At 38.6% G+C, this 22,702-nt stretch overlaps 1 protein-coding gene across 3 annotated transcripts in view; it reads left to right on the top strand.

The window, feature by feature from the left end:
• The window catches only part of efl1 (elongation factor like GTPase 1), a 291,123-nt gene that overhangs the window by 87,567 nt on the left and 180,854 nt on the right, over nucleotides 1–22,702 (top strand). For all 3 annotated transcript variants that reach the window (XM_059952643.1, XM_059952645.1, XM_059952644.1), the window contains one exon: nucleotides 8,455–8,554. In XM_059952643.1, coding sequence (XP_059808626.1) covers nucleotides 8,455–8,554 — 100 coding nt within the window. The remainder of the gene's footprint in view (nucleotides 1–8,454; nucleotides 8,555–22,702) is intronic.

Genomic DNA, 22,702 nt, shown 5'->3' with positions numbered 1-22,702 from the left:
GGAGGAGACTCTCATATTCTGTCTGGGCAACCTCTAATCTGCTGCCATTAACATAGATTTCTCTAACTTCAAATAATTTTCTCCCTCCTCCTTCATTCTTTTTCCATTCCCCACTCTGGCTGCACTCTCATCTCTCCTCACCGAACTATCACCTTCCCCCAGGTGTCCCTCCTCCAGCCCTTTACTTTTCCACCTATCACCTCCCTGCTTGTTCCACCCACCTGGCTGCACCTATTTTAGCTTGTACTCCTTCCCCTCGCCCCACCTTTACTTTTCTCACTTCTTCCTTCTTCCTTTCCAGTTCTGATGAAGTCAAATTTCTGGGTGACACAGAAGGAAGCCTTTTGAGTCTATGCCAGGTCTTGGAGCACACACTCATTATTCCCACACCCTTTCTTAGTTTTTGAGTACAGTTGAAAAAGAAATATCTACTCTTATGCCCAGTCTTCACCCTGCCCACACCACATTCTGCTGTAAACCACCCACATTACTGGCGCTTACACTAACCAGTGATTTACCGGAGCGTCCAGGGCAAACCTGCAGTCACAAGGAGACAGTGCAAGCTCCATAGCGAGACCACTAGAGATCAGGAATAAACCTTGGTCACCAGAGCTGTGAAATAACAACACTGCCTATATGCCATCTCAAATGATTAGTCTGCGAATTTTCTATAGTACATTCACTGGGAATCTCACCTGCACACATAATACATCTATCAGAAGCACCAAGGTGGAAGGTCTTCTCTCCACTGTGCAGACTGTCACTTGTTAATAGAATTGAATGATTCTCCTCATTACAATCTGTCTTTAGGCCTCAGCATCAAAAAGGTCATTTTTGAAAACTCAGTTATCTCTTAAAGTAATAGACAGGGACATCCCGAGGTCATGAAAAATGTTGTATACTGTACATGCAGCATTCTCCCTTCTCCCTTTTCCCTTTCCATTTTACATTTGCTCTCTTAAGCTGTATTAACCAGGAAGTAGACATTTGAGTGTTGTGAAAGAATTAATATGACCATTTAATTTTTGTTGTACTTTTAATCTGTACTGTTTTCATGAGTAGTGCTATACATAGTAGCAATAAAGAGTTCTTGTCCAGTGGAGTGGCAGGACTAATATGCAGAGCAGCTATCAACTAATCCCCTACTGCAATAGTGCTGCTAAACTATGAACACTGTAATTTTGTAGTTCAAATTCAAGGTTAAAGAATTGCAGAAGTGAAGGGAAGTGAGTGGAAGAGCTCGTTAAGGTAGTCAGAAAGAGTTGGACTAATGCCCCATTCCAGTTGTTGCAGGTGTGGGAGAAAGTAAGTCAAAGGACAACTATTTCACCTACCCAAGCTTTTGGGAGGGATGGAAGTTAAAATGGTGTCATGTCTAACATGCAAATTTAAAATAAAGATTTAAGCGCTTTCTTATGTTGAGCTGTAAGAAGGATTTGTCTGAATCAGGTTTAATATCACTGGCATATGTGTGAAATTTGTTACCTTTGCAGCAGCAGTACAATGCAATGCATAATAATAGAAACATATGAATTACAGTAAATATCTATGTGTGTGTATGTATAAAATAGTTAAATAAGTAGTACAAAAACAAATAAAAATGAGATAGTGTTCATAGGTTCAATATCCATTCAGAAATTGGATGGCAAAGGGGAAGAAGCTGTTCCTGAATCATTGAGTGTGTGCCTCAGGCTTCTGTACCTCCTTCCTGATGGTAGCAAGGTGAACAGGGTATGTCCTGGGTGATGGGGGTTGTTAAGGATGGACACTGCCTTTTTAAGGCATCGCTCTTGAAGATGATCTGGATACTCGTGGCCATGGTGGAGCTGATCTTTTCCAGGTACACCGAAAGATTAGCTAATGTTTTTTTGGCATTAAGAGCCAGGGATGTGCATGCATCAGGATACTTTTTAACAAACATCGTTACCAAAAGGAAGTGAATACAGTATTTTGTAATCACAGGCAGGTGTTGTCAACTACATATACTTCCCTTACTTTGGGAAATTCTTGACATGTAACCATGGGAATCATGTGCTAGGGTGGAGACAGCTGGTCCAAGTCTTCTGCAGTGTCAAAGGCAAAGAAGACAAATACAGGAAGTTTGTGCAGATTTTATGTGGGAAAAGTCACTATGCCGTATGCCAAAGAAAGTTTAAAATAATGCTAACTGACAACAAAACAATTCTGTTGGAATAATTGACAACAGAGCAACTTTATTAAAACAGGTTTTCCAATAAATTAGCACAATGCTTTACCGGTTCAATTCTTGCTGCTTGTAAGGAATTTGTATGTTCTCCGGGTGACTGCATGGGTTTCCCCTGGCTACTACTGTTTCCTCCCACAGTCCAAAGATGTACTGGTTGGTAGGTTAATTGGTTATTGGAAATTTTCCTGAGATTAGGCTAGGGTTAAATCGGGGGATTGCTAGATGGCACAACTTGAAGAGGGGTTTGACCTATTCCACACTGTAAATCATTGAATAAATAAAAAGCTCCTTTCCCCAAGTGGTAAGACTGATAAACATCTCCCTACACTAAGCCACACCTGCACTCACTCACCCCTCCACCACCACCACTTTTTTTATCATTTCCTGTCAGTCAGCTTATGTACAAACACTCCTGTGCCTAGTGTCACTTTATGAACATGCAATTAATAATATATATTAATTGTATGTTATATTTTATACATACATAGACACACACACACATCCCCCCTCCCCCTTATGTATTTGTATTTATTGTGTTTTTACCATGGTATTTTTTATCTTACTGTGTTTTTGTGCTATTTTGGATCCAGAGTAACAATCATTTTGTTCTCCTTTACACTTGTGTACTGGAAATGACACTAAACAATGCTGAATATTGAATCTTGATATAGCTAGTATCCCAGGACAAGGAGCCAGCTGGATTTTATTGCCTACTAACCTGTTGAATCTTCAAACCCAAAGAATTGGACTGAGATAAAAGTTAGAATTTCCAAAATGGTCTTCATTGTTACTGGTGCATTTTGATTGTCTTGGAACATTCCCTAAAATGTTTTACACCAAGTGAAGTATGGGCACTTGTGCGATTTGGATAATCCAACTCTCAATTTCAGCACTGCAGAATCTTATCAAGAAGTGATGAAACAGATTGAGGGACCAATAGTATCTAGGCCTCTGGGAGAACCTCCGCAAATACAGCTGAGAGATTTTCTGTGCCTATTTCATTGAATCTACTGCTTGGGTGATAGGATTTTGAACAGCTCAGGATCCTCTCTGTGTTGCATTGTATTCTCAGCTTAGAGTATGTACACCAGTCCTGAGAATGAAATTTGAGCATGTACCCAGAAGTGTTGCTGCTGAGCTGTGCCTGACACCATATATGCTTGCAATGGTTCCTAATAGTTTGAGTTGTTATTTATGCCTGTTATTTATCTCTTTTAAGTTTCAACTGTTCATTTTCTTGCCCTAAAATGCTGTTTATTCCAAATCTTCAACCATAGTTATACTTTATCTGACCTAAGAAAACTGTTCTAAGTTTAGCTGGCCGCACACTCCCTACTTAAAAGCAAAGCATCAAATCAAAATATCTCCTGTAACAGAGCACATTGCTGACAAAATTAAATGTAAAGAAATGTGCTTAACTGCTGCCATCTGTTGGTTCAGCAGGAAACTGTGCACAACAATGTTTCCAATACCTAACAATGGGACTTAAAATAATTTCTTGGTTTAAATTACCATTCTGTTAACAATTTTTTAAATAAAATAATTAAAATATGAATCTAGGAAAGCTCTGCTGAAGAAGTAATGGGCATGAGGTAATGAGTGAACTTTTTTGCTCTTTGCTGTATATTTTCCAGATGAACTTAGATAAATAGCAGGCTTCTTCTGTTCTCAGTAGTTCATTAGCCAGTTGCTGTTTAGCAGAACACTGAATCTGATGACAACAGTACCTAAACAGTCGAAGTAACAATGCCTGCAGTATCTTCTGTAGCATTTGTTTGAGGAAAGCAATCTGGACACAAGGGGGTGGAGCCATGAAATGATTGTGAAAGCAATCTGCTTCCAAGGGTAAATTAATCAGGGATGTAAGAAAAATAAAATCTTTCACTAAAGAGTTAGTTAAGCTTCTTCAAAGCCTCAGATGAGTATAGATACTGAGGTGTTTTCTAATTGGGCCCCTTAGTCACTGCATGTTTACCTCAGCCTGGTGATTATGGATATGACATTGAGCATGAGAAAGGGTGTTAAATCAAGTTTTCCAGATCTTCACTGTCTAGCAGTCCTAGCGAGAAGCAACACTGAAGGCATATTGTGAGAAAGTATCAGTGTCAAGACTCTCAAATGTGTAATGACCCTTTTGATGAGTTTCTTGTGGCCTCACTATAACCATAACAGAGAAAGATGGAATGAAGTTTTACATTTATAATAAAATGTCTCTTCAGCATGATTATTATTTTTCATTTTCATTGCCATTTACATTAAAAATGTAGATCACAGCCATGTTTATAAATGTTAAATGAAAAATTATGGTGGTATTTCCATTCCTTGTTTGTTGAACCATGCAGGAATGTCATGATGTTCCAATGAAAGACATCTCAATTTGAGGAAATGCTGTGTAAATACTGCTTATACACAATTATCGGTCAAAGAAGTAACAGATTGTACACCGCATAAAATTATAAAGAAAGTACCTTTACCAATTTCAGCTTTATCAAACGGTTAATAGGAAAAAGAAAACAAAAAATAATGAAAGGGCCTGTTGCAGTTAAACCAGTCTAATGTGCACATAACTGTTGGAGCTTGTCTCTTTCAAAGTTGAGTATTTGGGGGTGTATCTCTTACTCATGTGCTGGACACATGATCTGTGTGAAAACATCCACCACTGTTTTGAACTCCCTTCGAAGACCATCTCAAGCAACCTGGCTCTCTTTCTCAGAAGTATTGCCCATTCACCTGCACAAAGGACTCTTTTGCAATGAAGTCTCTCCTTCCAATGGCATTCTGCAGCATCTTCCCTTCTGTCCTTCTCCACAGCTCCCACTAAAAGACCACACACTAGACTACAGAATACTCTTCCCCATAGCTCTCTAGAACCTTCTGTCACTTCCCAAAATCCTGATTTGTTGACTTACATTCTTAAGTTGGACAACATGGGTCCTCATCTTAGCCGAAGCCAAAACACACTTTCTAGCATGGCACACTGCTTTTATAGAAAATTGCTAATATAAGCTACCTCTCAGCAGAGTAGTAGAAATGTTAACCAGGACATTAAACATAGATAAGGTGAATGGTCAGAGTATTTTCTGTTGTGTAGGGAGAGTATAGATTGAAATTAAGACGGGAACTATTTTTTTAAAAGGGACCAGATGGATTGTATGAAGATGATTGCAGGTGCAAAAGGTAATGAAACTGGCTGGGAGCAGAAAGCAACATAGATGGAGTCATAATTGTGATGGGGGAAGAAGTGAGAGAGGTGGTCTGAATAGGACTGTAACTTTGAATATGTCCTGCAAAAGAGCAGAATTAGTAGTACTTTTCTATGTTAAAAAAAAATTCAGATGTGTTATCTACAGTGCATTTTGTTATAAATCCTGGTTTATGGAGCAAGCAGTGGAATGATTTGGTGTGGGTGTTATCGAAAGATTAGAAAGTGGTTTTAAAAATTGGCATTTAATTTCACGAAAGATAGTAAAAAGGCAAATAAGCAAACGTTTACAAGTGAAGCATAGTTACTAGCCACATATTTAGTTTCAAAAGAGAATTCATACAATAGTTGTACATGTGTCCCCTGTTTTTCAAATGTTAGCTTTATGACACCTCGCTGTTACGAAAGACCAATATTAGTTACCTGTTTTTGCTAACAGAAGGTGTTTTCACTGTTAATCGGAAAAGCCTAAAAGAGCGCTTAAGGGTGTTACACTTAGCGTAAAACTAGACATAATTAAGCGTTTCCATCATGGTGAACGAAGTAAGAACATAGTGAATTTGGCTAAGGAGGCTAGGTTTGTGGAAGTTGACAAAGATGACGTTGAAAAGATTTTGGCATCTCATGACCAAGAACTGACGAATGAAGAGGAAAGGATAACAATTGAAACCGAAAGTGGTAGAAAACAGCCTGAAAGTGAAGTCGTCCAGGAACTGAATGTGAAGCAATTGCATGAGATTTTTGCTGCGATTGACAACGCTGCAATGATTGCAGAAAAGTACGATTTTAATTTTGAAAGGTACGTAGGTTTAGGGAATATTTGCAGGATGGTTTGAGTGCTTACAAAGAACTGTATGATAGAAAAATGCGCAAGGCTAAGCAGTCAAGCATACTGTCGTTTTTCAAGCCTTCCACATCAGCCACAGCAGACGATGAACCTCGACCTTCGACATCGAGGCAGGCAGACATAGAAGCAGGTGACCTGCCTGCCCTGGTGGAAACAGATGACGATGAGATGACACCCCAGTCTCCTCTACCTCCCACCACCCCAACCTCCGACGACTCAGCCATCATCAGTGTGCTCCCTGTCTTCCCGATTCCGGTAAGTGAAACTATACTGGATGTACATTATTTCTACTTTATATAGGCTGTGTATTTTTATGTTATTTGGTAGGATTTGGCAGCTTCGTAGCTTAAACGTTACTGGAAAGAGTGCTTCTGCCGAGGGTGCTTGCGTGAGAAATTCTTTACAGTGGACAGTGCTGCAATAATTGCAGAAAACTATTCCTACTTTATATAGGCTGTGTATTAATCAGTTCATTCCTGCTTTTGCTATATGTTACTATTGTTTTAGGTTTTATGTGTTATTTGGTATGATTTGGTAGGTTATTTTTTGGGTCTGCGAACGCTCACAAATTTTTCCCATATAAGTAAATGGTAATTGCTTCTTCACTTTACAACATTCTGGCTTACAAACCATTTCATAGGAACGCTCTACCTTTGAATAGTGGGGCAAAACTGTATGTTGAATATTCTCAAGTGCATTATTGACTTCAGCTCATCAGTTGCGTAACCAACACTGCACCATCCCCACTGCTGTATCAACCACCCTCTTATTTTCATAAATTGGTTTATTATTGTCATATGTACAGAGGTATTATGGAAAAAATGTTTTGCATGCCATCCATTCAATTAAGTGGCATTGCAGCAATGGTTAGACAAATTTTCAATTCCTATCTATGTGTTCAATTCTCTGTAAGGCTTTACTCCTTCATCTCTGCTTTCATCTCAGTTTTGCAATTCTGTACTTCAAGCTCTCCATTTCTTCGATTCTGGCTCTTGTAAATGACCCTCTCTGCAGAGTTGTGCAGTGTTAAATTGTTCCTCTACAAAATAAAGTTAGAGGTTTTTTCATTAGATTAATATGATGGTGATCAGTATTACAGCTGCAAGAACAGCATAATAGTGCTTGTATAACATTGGGAAGAAATGGGTTAAAGGCATTTATGAGGTATAGGACGTAGGTGGACAAAAACACACTTTCCATTGGGTTTCCTCTTCTGTATAGTTGAGATTTACTTAAGGAAAGTTGTGTTTACTTCAGTGCTTACTCTTTCCCTTTAAAATGTGTTAGTATTTCAGGTGTAGGTTTGTGCTTGTTACCCACAACCACCCTCCCACCCTAGTTTACATTCATTTCTGAAGTTTAAATCCTTAATAGAATATGAGATAAACTAAAATGTTATACACCAACTCAAAGCATTGCTGAAAATTGTTGATTTTATTTCTCTCTGCTCTAAGCTTAAAGCTGTGGACATTATGAAACTGGTCATAAGGTTGGTTTGTTTTTTCCTTCAATGTTTTTGTTTTGTTCTCTATCCTTAAAGAGCAAAGTATTTGAAATTTCAGTGACTTCAAAGGCCAAGTCAAAATATTTGAGAACCACTGAATTTTGAATTAATACATCGTAAAATTGACGGGTAGTTTTGTGCAATTTTCTCCTCAGCCTTGTTGTGTACTGGAAGATATCCAAATATCACACAAAAAGCTGTATTAGAACTGGTCTGTTTTTAACGAGTGATTCAGTCTTGCTGATTTCAGCAATTGACCGAGCTATGTCAAGCTTGATTTTCAACTAGGCCACGGTACTTGATGTAACACAGACTTTCTGTTTTATCTTTGTTTCACTTATATAGACAACTGTGCTCTTGTGGTTTCTGGATTAATACAATAATTCAATTGTATTTTGTGTCTCTTCCATTTCCAGTGGTAACTGATTTGTAAGACAGTAAAAAAATCTATTTTAAAACTCTGAATCTTTATTTTAATAAGCATAATTTAAGAGAAAATCAGTTAAAATGTGAAGCTATTATTGTGAAAAGCAATTTTCTAGTAGTAGTTTGTCAGGGTCAGAAAATACTATGTAACTGGTGAAGCTATAGTTCACTTGTAGCTGCTTCTATCGATTATTTCAAAAACATAATCAATGCCATCCTTAAACTTATTGAAACAGTGACACCTTTCATTCTCTTTTTAATACGTTCAGCATTTCTTGAATGCAAGAGTGATGAAACAGCTCCTGTCATTGTATTTATTTGCAAGATGTTTGCTGTTGATCCCAAGGGTATACCTCAGAATAAGCCAAGGTAGGTGATGTTAATTCTCTTATATAGTTTTTGCTCTGGACAGCTTTTAGTTTCTTTAACCATTTGCCTATTTGCCTCTCAAATAAATAATTATGATTAATTTTGTGAAATTTTGCAACAAATTATATGTAGATAAGTGGAATTGTGCTTTTAAGATGACAATATCAAATGCACAAAGGTGTAAGAAGACAGGAAAGGCAACAAGGGACATGCTAATAAATATGATGGGTCTGATAAGACAAAATGGGTTTGCTTCAATGGTGTGAGTATTATAGGTAAGGCCGATGAACCTGGAACCTGGATCAGTATGTGGAGTTACAAAGTTACCGTTAAGAGACCTGAATGCATGAGGGACAAGACTGGCTGATCAATGTTTTTGAGTTTCATTGTTTTAGATGTGGTGGTGGGGTTGTTTGAAAGAGGTGGAGCGTTCATGATGAAGGAGCACATACTGGAGAGCTCATCAACAGAGGCAATTTGTTGGGTAGGTTGGAGGAGCAATACCTTATATTCCATCTGGATAGCCTCCAACCTGAAGGCATGCTTTCAAAGCCCTTCCGTTTCTTCCCTGGCCTTCAGTCCTCTCCTGTCAGATTCCCCCTTCTTCAGCCCTTTAACTCTTTCACCAATCAACTTCCCTGCTTTTCACTTCACTCCCTCCCCATCTTCCAGTTTCACCTATGACCTGCCACCTTGTATTTCTTCCTCCCCTCCCCCCACCTTCTTATTATAACTTCTCCCCTTCCTGTCCAGTCCAAAATGACGACTGATTACTCTTTTCCATAGATGTTTCCTGGCCTGCTGAGTTCCTCCAGCGTTTTGTGTGTTAGATATGATTGATGCAATTACACTGATGGGAGTATACTGTAAATCTCTTGATTACTACTGAGAGATGGAGAAACAGATATGTAGAGAAATTGTGGAAAGGTGCAGAAACAACATGGCTGTCATAGCAGGGGATTTTAACTTCCCCAATTTTGATTGGAACTTCCTTAGTACAAGAAGTTTAGATGGATTAGGATTTGTTTGATGTATTCCAGAGGAGGCTTAAAACATAATTGGAGAGTCCAACTAGAAGAGAGAACATACTGGACCTAGTTTTGGTAAATGAGCCAGGCCAGGTGACAGACCTGATCGTGGGTGGAGGTTTTGGGAATCTTGACCATGACTCATTATGTTTTAAGATGGATGTGAGTAAGGTTAACGGTTCTTGTTGGAAAGTACTAAATTGGGAGTGGGCAAATTGCAACAGTATAAGACAAGAGTTAAGGGACACTGAGAGCAGCTGCTATCAGACCAATCCATGTTTGTCATGTGGGAGTTGTTTAAAGACCAGCTGGTCAGAATTAAGGATTGGCATGTTTTGGTAAGGAGTAGGGAAATGGGAACCTAGGATGATTATTCAGGAAGGAAAAATAAGCTAAAATCAGACAGGACCCTTGTGGAATATAAAGATAGCAGGATAATGCACAGCAGGCAATTAGGAAGGCCAGAAGAGACCATGGAATGTCCCTGGTGAACAAGAGAATCCCAAGATGTTTATACTTGTATGAAGAAAAAGAGGATAATTAAGGAGAGGATAGGTCTACTCTTTTAACTGGCTTTTCCAGTAAGTACAATTTTTAATTGATTTTAGCATACTATCCACTTCAATTTCCACTTTTATATATTTGTTTATAGATCACTCTAGCCCATCTTTCTCACTCTCCCCATCCTCAACTCGGCATTAAAATGTTGTCAATATATATTGCCTCCTTTCATGGGGGTGCAATATCACTGCATTATTCCATTTACCATTCACATTATTCCTTAGGGGTTAAATTTTGTTTAATAAAATATGATCTGTGTGTCCTGTATTGCTTTAAATATCTGGCTACTGCATTCCATTTAAAAACCATGTTTCCAATTGGCTACAAATTAATATTTTAATGTGTTACATGAGAATTTGCATAGTAAATGACATGGTGTGTACTGTGGATCTAGTCTTCAGCTCTGATGTTGGAGATACTGGTTTGGAAGAGAACACTGGTTTAGATTCACAGTGGATTTGGAGAAGTTTGGGGGGATAAAGTTGATGGTATTTTATCAGTGTATCCATATCTAGTGTAAGTGTTCCATCTCTTGGAAGTTTACAGGATGGCAGGGATTACTACTATCTCCAGCATTGGTTTAATGTTAGTTTGAGATCTTGACCTCCCAAGGTATTCCACAGTGAAAGGAGGTTGGTAGGAGACCTTTACTTCTAGTTGTTTAGTGTAAGTCCATTTTCTGAAAAGGCTTCAGTGAGTGGATCAATGATTACTTGGAAGAGAGCCTCTGATTATGTGCATACACAAACACTCTCTGTGCATTGCAGTTCATTGAGGCTGGAGTGACCTTACTTTTGGAGTGGAGAAGATGTGGGTTGAATAGACTCTTGTGTTTTCTGTAGATTAGCTTCAATGAACCTCACTTCCTTGGCTACAGTATTGTAGCGAGAAAATTGTTGGAAGGGGTAATACAATCTCACCCGACCCTAGACTGCAGTGAATTAGGAGCTCTCTGATCTATTGGTTCAGATCATTATTTGCTTTCACATAGCAAGAATCAGACGTAGTTGAATTTGGGAGCACCTGAATTTGAGATGGGTACTTCATAATCTATCTTGATATACTGTGTTTTGCACCTTGGCCCCAGAGGAACTCTATTTCATTTATACGTCTACATTAATGACAATTAAATTTGCACTTGATGGAGACAGAGGAATTTTTAAGGTCAAATACACCATGTAAAGTGGTTGATGTTTCTCCCTGAATCTCTCTTGGAAATGTGACACAGTAAAAATCATGCTAACGGTGCCTCCAGATGAATTAATGTACACTCCAATTCATGAAGCAACTGTTGAGCCATTAGACATTAAGAACAACTCTTGCAAAGACTTTTCAGGGAAACACTTCAGTAGTTAACTCAATTAGATTTATCTACCTTCTTGAGTATGGTCACAATTTTGGCATCCTGGCGGTCCCTAGCACGTACTCCAATTCAGGTGTTGCCGATGAATTCAGAAGGATCTTGCTGAGATTTCTGAGGACTTTCTGTTTATGGGATCAGTGAATTCATTTGTTTGGGGATTCTAAGAAGGCAGATATGGAAGATAAGAATGTAAGTCACATATTTCTTTAGGTATATGATTTATTTAATGTTTTTCATTGTTTTAAAGTATTAGGTATGTGTTTTTGAAAAAGAATGTTATGATCTTTGCATTGTTCAATGCTTTTAAAATAGCTTTTATTGGCTTGGATTGACTTGGGTGGAAAGGCAAGGAAGATTGAACCCCAAGTCCACAAGCGTTACTAGCACCGGGCATTGGGATTTTGTTATAGTTGTAAGAGAAACGTATTATAATCTGGATGAGATAATTGCAACCCTGATTGGGTGGGATTTGAGGTTGGGAGGATTATTTTCTTATGGTACTAGTGTATTATTGTTGCCACGGCCTCTGGTCAGCTTATTATCTCCTCGCTGCTTTTGACTTTAAGTTAAAATCGTGTCTGCTCTTTCTTTTTTTGGAAATTAATATCAAGGATGTATGGGTAGAAAGGGTTATAAAAGGAGAGGTTCTGGCACATCAGATTTCATGATTGAGAGTATTGAGCGGAGGAGTTGGGATGTTATGTTGAAGTTGTATAAGGCATTGGTGTGGCCAAATTTAGATTATTGTGTGCAGCCATCGACCTAGATATCAATAAGATTGGAAAAAAGTAGAGAAAATTTGTAAGGAAGTTGCAAGGTCTTAACGGTCTGAGTCATAGGGAAAAGTTGAATAGGTTAGGATTTTATCCCCGGAGTATAAGAAAATGAGTAGAGATTTGATGAAGGTATAAAGAATTATGAAGAATATGGATAGGGTAAATGCAAGCATCTTTTTCCTCTGAGACTAGAACTAGAGGACAGAGGTTAAGGGTGAAAGGCGAAATATTTCAGAGGAACCTCAGGGGGACAACTTCACTCAGAGCATGATGTGAAATTAGAGTAAGTACCAGCGAAGTTGTGAATGTAGGTTCAATTTCAACATATAAGAAAAGTTTGGATAAGTACATGGGACTGGCTCTGTGCTGTAGTACTTGATGACTCTCTTCATCATCTTCACATCTCTTGATGTCTCCCTTTCTCTTCACCATCTACACCTCGGACTTCAACTACTGCACAGAGTCTTGCCATCTTCAGAAGTTTTCTGATGACTCAGCCATAGCTGGATGCATCAGCAAGGGAGATATGGCTGAGTACAGGGCTACGGTGGGAAACTTTGTCACATGGTGCGAGTGGAATCATCTGCAGCTTAATGTGAAAAAGACTAAGGTGGTGGACCCGAGGAGGGCTAAGGCACAGGTGACTTCTGTTTCCAACCAATGACTCCCATCCACTCCATAATGTACCAGTTAGGCACAGGAGTACATTCAGCCAGAGACTCATTCCACCGAGCTGTGACACTGAGCGTCATAGGAAATCATTCCTACCTGTGGCCATCAAACTTTACAACTCCTCCCTCGGAGTGTCAGACACCCTGAGCCAATAGCCTAGTCCTGGACTTATTTCCACTTGGCATGATTAACTTATTATTATTTGATTATTTATGTTTTTATTATTGCTATGTTTCTTCACTATTCTTGGTCGGTGCGGCTGTAGCGAAACCCAGTTTCCCTCGGGATCAATAAAGTATGTTTGACTGTCTGTCTAAATCTTGTACCGATCTAAGTAGTATATTTAATAAAACTGCAGACGAGCAGTCTCCTAACCCAGTGATGGACTCTGTGGCTGGATCGTATTATGTTTAGAAGAAGTGCGAGTCAATGTGTGTTTTGATTTTTAAAAAATCAGAATGCATGTCGACGCTGACAACAAGGGCTCCACAGTAGCATAATGATTAGTGCATCATCATTACAGCTTGGGACTGAGTTCTGGTGCCATCTGTAAGGAGTTTGCACATTCTCGCTGTGATCCCATAGATTTCCTCTGGGTGCTCCAGTTTCCCCCAAAATCCAAGGAAAATTTCATTGGTTATTTTTTTTTATTGTTTTGTGGTTAGTTTAGTGTTAAATAGATGGGTTGCTGGGCAGATTTGCTCTTTGGGCCAGAGGACCTGTTCTGTGCAGTATCTCTAAATAAAAATAAATAACATACTTAGTCATTTAGGTCACAGAGACTTGTATAAATAATCTGGAATAAAATTTGCCAACTGGTAAAGTCAATCAATTCAAAATCACTTTTAATTGTTTCTTCGTAAGTTGAAAACCCAAGAAGCCAATTGTTTTTCTTTGCTGAGTTCCTCCAACATTTTGTGCATGTTGTTCATGATTTTCAGTATCTACAGAATGTCTTGTGTTTAAAATTTGTTTTAGCTCTTATTTTAATGAAAAAATGACAAGTAGTCTGGAGTTCAGAAAATGGTTGTAAGAAATTAGATTTTAACTCTCCCTCCAAGCTCAATTTACATTTTTATTAATTCCTGCATAAAGTTACTGTGTTTTACCAGATAAAGAGAAGCTTGTTTTGGAACATGGTGAGTTGCCTAAATATAGGACATTGCTGTTTCAGATTGTATCCATCATCGTGAAAGTTAGACAATGGAAACCACAGTCAAAACAAATGGTGGTGAGCAGCATACTTGGCAGTGCACAGCAGCAAGTCTGTAGGACTTGGTTCAATGCCAAGTGTCACATTATACTGATTAAAGATTCAGCAGTAACCTATTGCAACTTTTTGCTTCCAAGTGTGGATATATTTTGTACATAAATCTCTAGCAAACTAGCAACTGATCGTTGAATAAAGTGCAGGATTAGTTTTGACATTTATTCTCTTTTAAAGGACTTTTGAAATTCAGTAATCTTTCTGTGCTTGTTTGGCATTACCATTTTGTATAGAAGTGATTTTTCTTTGGAATTTGTAGTTTAAGTCTGGCCACTCTGTGACATCAGCCACAATTTTTGCAGAAAACATTGACTTCTATTATTTTGTCTAATTTTTAATGTCCATTGAGTGGAGTTGCAGCATGCCTTAATGTTTTAATCAAAATATGATTATAATGCATAAGGAAATCCCTGCTTCAAAGTATAATTGCTAGGTCTCTTTTTATATGTTTTTCTTTCCTTGCCTATTAACGCTGTAATTTAATATCTGACATTTCTGCTGAAATATGTTTCCACTTATCCTTAGATTTAGACAAAGCAGAATATTCCCGATTATTCCAGGAGTCTGACAACAGGATAAATTAACTAACATGTACACTTTAAGGCTGCAGCTTTATTGCCATACTCAAGTCAAATTTTCATTACACATTAATGTGCAAATGGCAGTATAGTTTAGAAACTGATTGGAAGTGGAATTTGATGCACTCTCAAACGTCTTGACCACGCCATGCAGAGTGTAGTCATAGTGCAGGGCTGAGGTTGTTTTTCTTTAACCTATATCATCTATTAACTTTGAGGATGAACAGAGTTTGCTTGAGCACTAAAACTTTCTTTGCTGTGGAAATACCAATTGCTGTGAAGCATCTTCCTTGGAGGCAACAAGGCATGCACATTCCTAACCACAGAAAAGTGCAAAGTTCAAATGTTCAAAGTAAATTTATTATCAAAGTACATGTATATTACCATATCCAATCCTGAGATTCACTTTCTTGTGGGCATACTCTATAAATTCATTATAGAATATTAACCATAAAAGAATCAATGAAAGACTGCATTGACTTGCATGTTTAATTAGTGTGCAAAAGATAACAAACTGTGAAAATACAAAAAGAAAGAATTAATAACAATAATTAAAAAAAACATTAAAAATCGAGAACATGAGATGAAGAGTCCTTGGAAGTGATTCCATAGGTTTTGGGAGGATTTCAAGGATGGGTCAAGTGAAGTTGAGTGAAATTATCCCCTTTGGTTCAAGAGCCTGATGGTTGACAGTAGTCACCTTCTAGCTTTGGATTACTATGATGATGTAAGAATGAAAAAAAACTTGGATTTAATATAGTAACCTTCACTATAAAATGTCACAGTGTGCTTTATATCAGCGGTCCCCAACCACTGGGCCGCAGACTGGTACCGGGTCGCAAAGCATGTGCTACTGGGCTGTGAGGAAACAATATGATTTGGCGATATGAAATGATATGAGTCAGCTGCATCATTCCTCATTCCCTGTCATGCCCACTGTTGAACTTGAATGCATGCGAGGTCATTATCCACGTGAGCTCATCAATCAGTCATTAACCTACAACTACTCGATGAGTAAAAAACAAACGTTGCTTGAGAGTTTCTTTGGAAGAGGTGGGAGGGGACATAAAAGGCCTAAAGATGATAACGCAGAGACAGCTGAGGCGGAGACCGCAAAAAAAAAAGAAAGTTTCTTTCAACGGAAAATACGACAAGTTGTACATAAAATATGGCTTTAATGCGACCAGTGACTCATACGCTCCAAGCCCCTTGTGTGTGATATGTGGAGACAATCTGTCTAATGAAGCAGTGAAGCCCTCAAGGCTGCCTCGGCACCTTGAGTCCAAGCACCCTGCACTTAAAGACAAACCCGTTGAGCTTTTTTGAGTGGAAAAACATGAGCAAGCGGGACAAAAGCAAGTGCTGAGGGCCACTACTTCCATAAATGCTCCTGCTCTGAGAGCGTCATATTTAGCGGCTAGCCCAGGTGTGGGCAAACTTTTTGACTTGTGGGCCACAAAGGTTTCTAAAATTTGACAGGGGGGGTCGGACCAGGAGCAGATGGACGGAGTGTTTTGGTAATACACCTCATAAGAGAAAATAAAATATCATGGGATATGTAGAAAACATGTGCTTTAATTTCAATTGAAAATGAACAAATGCATTACAACAAAATATCTGTCTTTGAAGTCCCATGGTATTTAGCTATTTATTGAAATGACTTTTAAAACACTGAAAATTAAATGAATAAAATCCAGCTTTTTTTAATAGTAACAGTTATTATTTTAAAGCATTGAAAATTCTTTTATTCTTCAAGATATTATCATCATCACTCTCCTCCTGACTGTCTTTATTTCAAAAACGGTAGGAGATGCAGGTCTACTTGTCCTGCTCCTTCTTATTCAATTGTCCCCTGTGCCAAAACTCAACAACGACCAGCACAAGGACAGAACAGTGACAGCGCGCCAGTATGCGGAGCGCGTTATTTGATCTGGAGTGCATTTTTTATTTTGAGAACGTACGTGCACCTGCGCACTACTCATGTCCATCACTTAACAGAAATGACATGTAACATGTAAGGCTTATTGAAAAAAATATTTTCAAATGCATTTTTTACATAACACAACGAAGAAACTTATTTTTAATTTCAGTGGGAACAGTGTTGTTGGTCTCCCATTTTAGCCAGCGCATCAAAGTCTGGATTTAGTTTTGTTGTGGCGATTCTCAGGATGGATCTGAGGTGTTGGTCAATTAACTTGGATCTGTGGCTGGCTTTGTTGATGTTCATGACGCTGAACGCCTGTTCACACAAATAGGTCGAGCCGAACAAAGAGTGAAGTGCAAATGTGGAGTAATACGCTGCACCTCAACAAAGGTCAATGTATATAGAGTGCGTCATCTATTGGGAAAACGCCAGAATTGCGGGGAAAAACGTTAACAAGGTTTATTAATATAATTTCATCAAGTTCTGCGGGCTGGATTAAAAAGCTTAATGGGCCGCATATGGCCCCCGGGCCGTAGTTTGCCCATGCCTGGGCTAGCCCTATTGCTAAGGCCAAGAAGCCTTTCACTGTTGGTGAAGAATTTGAAAGGAAATGGATGCCTTCTCTTACACACTGAAGTCAAGTGGTTATCAAGGGGGAGAGCCCTGGCCAGGGTTTTTGAGTTAAGAGAGCCGCTACAGCGATTTCTTTCAGGAAAAAAGTCACCACTGGCAGCATAATTCAGTGACAAAGAGTGGATAGCAAAACTGGCTTATCTGTGTGACATCTTGAACCTGCTCAATGAACTCAATTTGTCACTTCAGGAGAGAATGACAACTGTCGTCAAGTTGGCAGATAAAATGTCTGCTTTCAAAGCCAAACTGGAACTGTGGGGATGGCGAGTGGACAGGGGCATATTTGACATGTTCCTAACATTAGCTGGGATTTTGGGAGAGACTAAAGCTGCACCGTCCTTCTCACAGCTGGTGTGCTATCACCTATCTTTGTTGTTGACAGAATTCGAGCTTAACTTCCCAACCACAAATGACCCAAGACGTGCAAAGGAATGGGTCCGTGACCCATTTGTGAATGTCCCTGGTGAATCATCATGTCAGCACGGGGAGGAGCTCAACTCCTCAAGCTTGTAAATGACAGTGGGCTGAAAAGTATGTTTGACATAACATCTCTGCTGGCATTCTGGATCAAAGTCAAGGCTGAATATCCAGAGATAGCCACGAAAGCACTGAAAACGTTGCTTCCATTTCCAACATCTTATCTCTACGAAGCGAGGTTTCCTGCAATGAATGCAACAAAAACTAAATTGCAGAATGGACTGGACATGAGGAACCCTCTTCGAGTATCGCTGTCTCCCGTTGCCCCTCGATGGGACCATCTTGTTGCAGGGTAACAAGCCCAGGTCTCCCACTGATTCAGCGATATTAGTGTGTTGCAATGTTTTTATATGTTCATACGAGGAAAGTATGCGCTGTGTGTTTAATATCCAAATGTTAACTTAAAATATTATGATGCTATTGACTTATAAGTGACATAATTGACTTACCACTATATTCATGCAAGGAAAATATGTGCTGTGTTTAGTATTAAATTTGTTCGGTAAACTCTTTTAGAAATGATATTGGGGGTATTAGACACTTATAAGTGACTTATAGTTGGCTTATCACCTATATTCCAGTCGAGATTAACCCCCCTCCCCCCCAGGCCGGCCGGTCTGCAAAAATATTGTCAATATTAAACCTGTCTGTGGTGCAAAAAAGGGTTGGTGACCCCTGTTATATATCAATAAAATGCTTATGACATTTGGTGATACGGTAATACAGAAAGCAGAATTGCCAATTTGTACAAACTACAGGAAAGAATTTATGAGCACTTGGAGAAGCATAGTTTGATTAGTGAAAGACAGCATGACCAGGTGAGGGGCAGGTCACGTGTCACTAGGCTGATGGCTTTTTTAATGAAGCTAGAGTGGTGAAGCTAGAGTGTTGAAGCTATAGACACCACATTGGTGTCTATAGATGTTAGTAAGGTGCTTGATGAGGTTCCCCATCGTAGGCTCATTCAGAAAGTTAGGAGGCATGGGATCCATGGAGACTTGCTTGCGTGGATTCAGAATTGGCTTGCCCACAGGTGACAGAGTGAAGTGTATTCTGCCTGGTAGTTACTGGTGTCCAACAGGGTTCTATTCTGGGACTCCTGTTCTTTGTAATTTTCATAAATGTTTTAGACAAGGAAGAAGAAGGATGGGTTAGTAAATTTGATGATGACACTAAGGTTTATGGTGTTGTGAATAGTGTAGTTAGTCATAGGTTACAACGGGACATTGCAGGATGTCAAGCTGAGTTGACAAGTGACAGATGGAGTACTATCCAGAAAAGTGTGAAGGTTGAATTAGATGATAGGGTACAAAGTTAATGTCAGGAGTCTTAGCAGTGTTGAGGAACCGTGTGATCTTGGTGTCCAAGGCCATAGATCATTCAGAGTTGCTGTGCGGATTGACAATGTGGTTAAGAAGGTGTTTGGTGTGTTGGTCTTCCTTAGATGAGGAATTTAGTTCAAGAGCCATGAGGTGATGTTGCAGTATGACATTAGGTGACATTTGCAGTATTGTGTTCTGTTCTGCTTGCCTCATAATAGAATGGATGTGGAAGCTTTAGAGAGGGTGCACAGGAGAATTGCCAAGATTTTGTCTGAATTAGAAAACATGTCTTATGAGGAAATGTTGAGTGAGCTAGGGCTTTTCACTTTGGAGCAAGGAAGATGAGAGGTGATGAGAGGTGTATAAAATTACCAAGAGGCATAGATATAATGGATATCCAATGCCTTTCTCTCAGGGCAGAAATGGGTAATATGATAGGACGTACTTTGAAGGTGATTAGAGAAAAATATAAGGGTAGTCAGAGGTAGGTTTCTTTACACTGAGTGTGGTAAGTGCATAGAATGCACTGCTGGAGATAGTAGTAGAGATAGTTACAATAGGGACGTTTAAGAGGTCCGTACAAGTACATGGATGAAAAAAGGAATGTAAGCTATGTGGGAGGGAATGGTTAGATTGTTCTTGTAATTGGCTAAAGGGTCTGCATGGCATAATGGGCTGTACTGTTCTATGTATGCAAGATCCTTCATTGAATCATGGTGATGATCAGATAATTGCTTTTAATCTTGTTGATTATGGAAAAAACATTGGCCAGTAAACGAAGTAAATTACCCTGGTCAGCCATGTGATGTTTTGTACTTACCTGAATACAGAAAGAATTGAGATGCAACAAAATTAGCTGATGGACCTGGTACTTTCCTGTTCTTCTATATTTTATTGTGATGTTAAATTGCTTTAAAGTCTCTTTATGTGATCCCTTTAAGTCTTGAAAAATAAACAAAATGGTTGTTTTCATACTGCAAGGTGGTACACAATGGTGTGCCCGGAGATTTTGCTATTTTGATGTGCTTAGGTGATTTGTGATAACATTTCAAATATTGCAAACAATTCCAAGTTTAAGAGTGTAGTAAACTGTGAGGATATGGTAACAACAGCAAATGGACATGCGCTGGCAGAATCGGTTGATAAATGGCAGGTGAGAATTAAAACAAAAGCAGGTGTGCTGGAAATACTCTGCCAGTCAAGTACCATTAATGGAGGGAGAAGCAGAGTCAACATTTCAGCTCAAGCAACCTTCATTCATTAAAATTGGAAAAGTGCTTTAAGTTGCATGCATGGATTAAGGCATGAGGTTAAATTAAGGGAAAATACTGAGTGTCTGTGAGAAGGTGTCAAGTTAACACTCAGTTTAAAAGCTATCAGTCAGAGGCAGAAATGGCAAAAGAAACAAATAGAAGTGGACAGTGTAATAGCTATGGATGAGAAAAAAGTATATTAAACTGAAATTTTTAAATTCAGCAACATACCCTGACCGAATATACAATGTTGTTTCTTAGGAACATATTCGGCCACACTAGGATGTTGAAGGATGCTGAAGAAAGGATAGAATGGGAAAAGATAGTGAATTAAGGTGATTGTGATTGACAAGACAGGGCTGCTCTTGTAGAAAGATTACTGGTGTTCTTCAACATGGTCATGCAATCTGTGTTTGGTTTCACTAATGTAGAGGGAAGCACATTGTGAACATTGAGTGCAATGCATGAAACTGGGAAATGTAAGAGAACGACTGCTTCATCTGGAAGCACTATTTGAGTTGAATAGTGGAATGAAAAGTGGTTCAATGAGAGGTGAGTCATCCCTTGGGCTGCATGGGGAAATGGTCTTGAGAAAGTATGCCGTTGTTGGATGTGACAGAATTGGACAGAGAATAGAGTACTCAGATTATCTGTCACTGAAAGGAATCCACTTTTTTATTTATTCTCTTTATTTAGAGATACAGTGTGGGACAGGCCCTTTGAAATGTGCCATCAGCATCCATTGATACAACCCTAGCCTAATAACGGGACAATTTTCAATGACTAATTAACTTACTAACCCAGGGGAAACCCATGGGGAGGACGTGCAAACTCCTTGCAGGAAGACACTATGAATGAACTCCAGCATCCCGAGCTGTAACAGTGTTGCGTTAACCGCTTTGCTACCATGGCGACTGTGGAGTGTGAAAAGATGGGAAGAGGGGGAAATGTTGAAGTGGGTGGCAGTCTCATTGGAGGTGTTAGAAATTATGGTATCTGTTGGACGTGAAGACTGGTGGGCTGAAAAGTGAGGACACTTGAACCCTATCCATGGGTAGGATCAAATGTGCAAGAAACAGAAAAGGTGCAGTCAGGTACTTGACCACTTAAGAGTGGAATGGAAGCCACAGTCATGGAGAAAAGTTAGTCTCTGCAGATTTTATTTACTTTTTTTTCTTTCAGATAATAATGGTATCAATCCAAATTAGTGTCATATTGATATTTAGGTGATCTGTAATATCTGTGGATCTTTTAACTCTGGTATTTAGGTAATCCAGGAAACCAATCCCATTAAATGTCACACAGTTTGTGAAAATAGACCTGTGTGTATCTTAAATGTGTATTAAAATTTCATCATTAAACATGGATGACAGATACTATGAATATCCCTTTAAAGGTGCTATTTCAAATTACAGTTTCTTGAGACAAAAATGTTTAAATAAATTTTGGCATAGTACAGACATAGATAAAATAAAATAGAAAACAAATAGATGAGATTTTGCATGATTATTTTTCATCTTTAATATCAGCAATTCTGTTAACGTGAATGATTATACCTTGCCAAATGATTCTTGCCCCTTCTCCATTTGAATTGATTCTTGATATTTTTGTCATTGAAACTACAAGTGCAACAGATGTTGACATTTGAAATCTGATATTAATGATATTCTTCAAAATTATTTTAATCAGATGTACAGCATAAAAGTATTTAAACACTATCTAAAATGCATTCTGATGTCTGATATGAAGCCTATTTGTAAAATCACTTACTTTTTTTTAGTGCTTCATCCATTGACAGAAAAGATGCAGTGCAGGAATATATGTTTTATTTAGATTTACTTTAGTTACACATGCTTTTGTTGTAATTCTTTCCTCTGATTGGCCCCGTACAATGTTTCAGGATAATAGACACATTTATGTTATTATATTCTTATAAGAAATGAAAACAGAATAAAAGGGGCATTGGATAAGTACTTAAGAAGGAATAAAATGCAAAACTATAATTAAAATGTAGAAGCTGATGGGACTGTTCCACTAGGGACTGTAATGGCTTTCTAAGCTGAATAGCCTCCCATATTGTAAGAGTTTTATGACTGTGGTTTTGAGGAAATAACTGTGCCAGACTAGGGTCTATATAACTTGTTCTGGCAATTGGGCTATTGATAAAAGTGCAAGGCTCATGACGTCAGAAGGAAAGTTGGTTGAAGAGAGAAATCTAAAGTAGCCGTTAATGTATTGGAGATATCCAGAGGCTAGTATGTTTCAGTGAGAGTGATTTGAAAATAAAAATAGAA

The sequence above is a fragment of the Hypanus sabinus genome, chromosome 28, assembly GCF_030144855.1.
Source record: "Hypanus sabinus isolate sHypSab1 chromosome 28, sHypSab1.hap1, whole genome shotgun sequence".
Classification (NCBI taxonomy): domain Eukaryota; kingdom Metazoa; phylum Chordata; class Chondrichthyes; order Myliobatiformes; family Dasyatidae; genus Hypanus; species Hypanus sabinus.
This window is presented reverse-complemented; position numbering and strand designations above follow the sequence as displayed.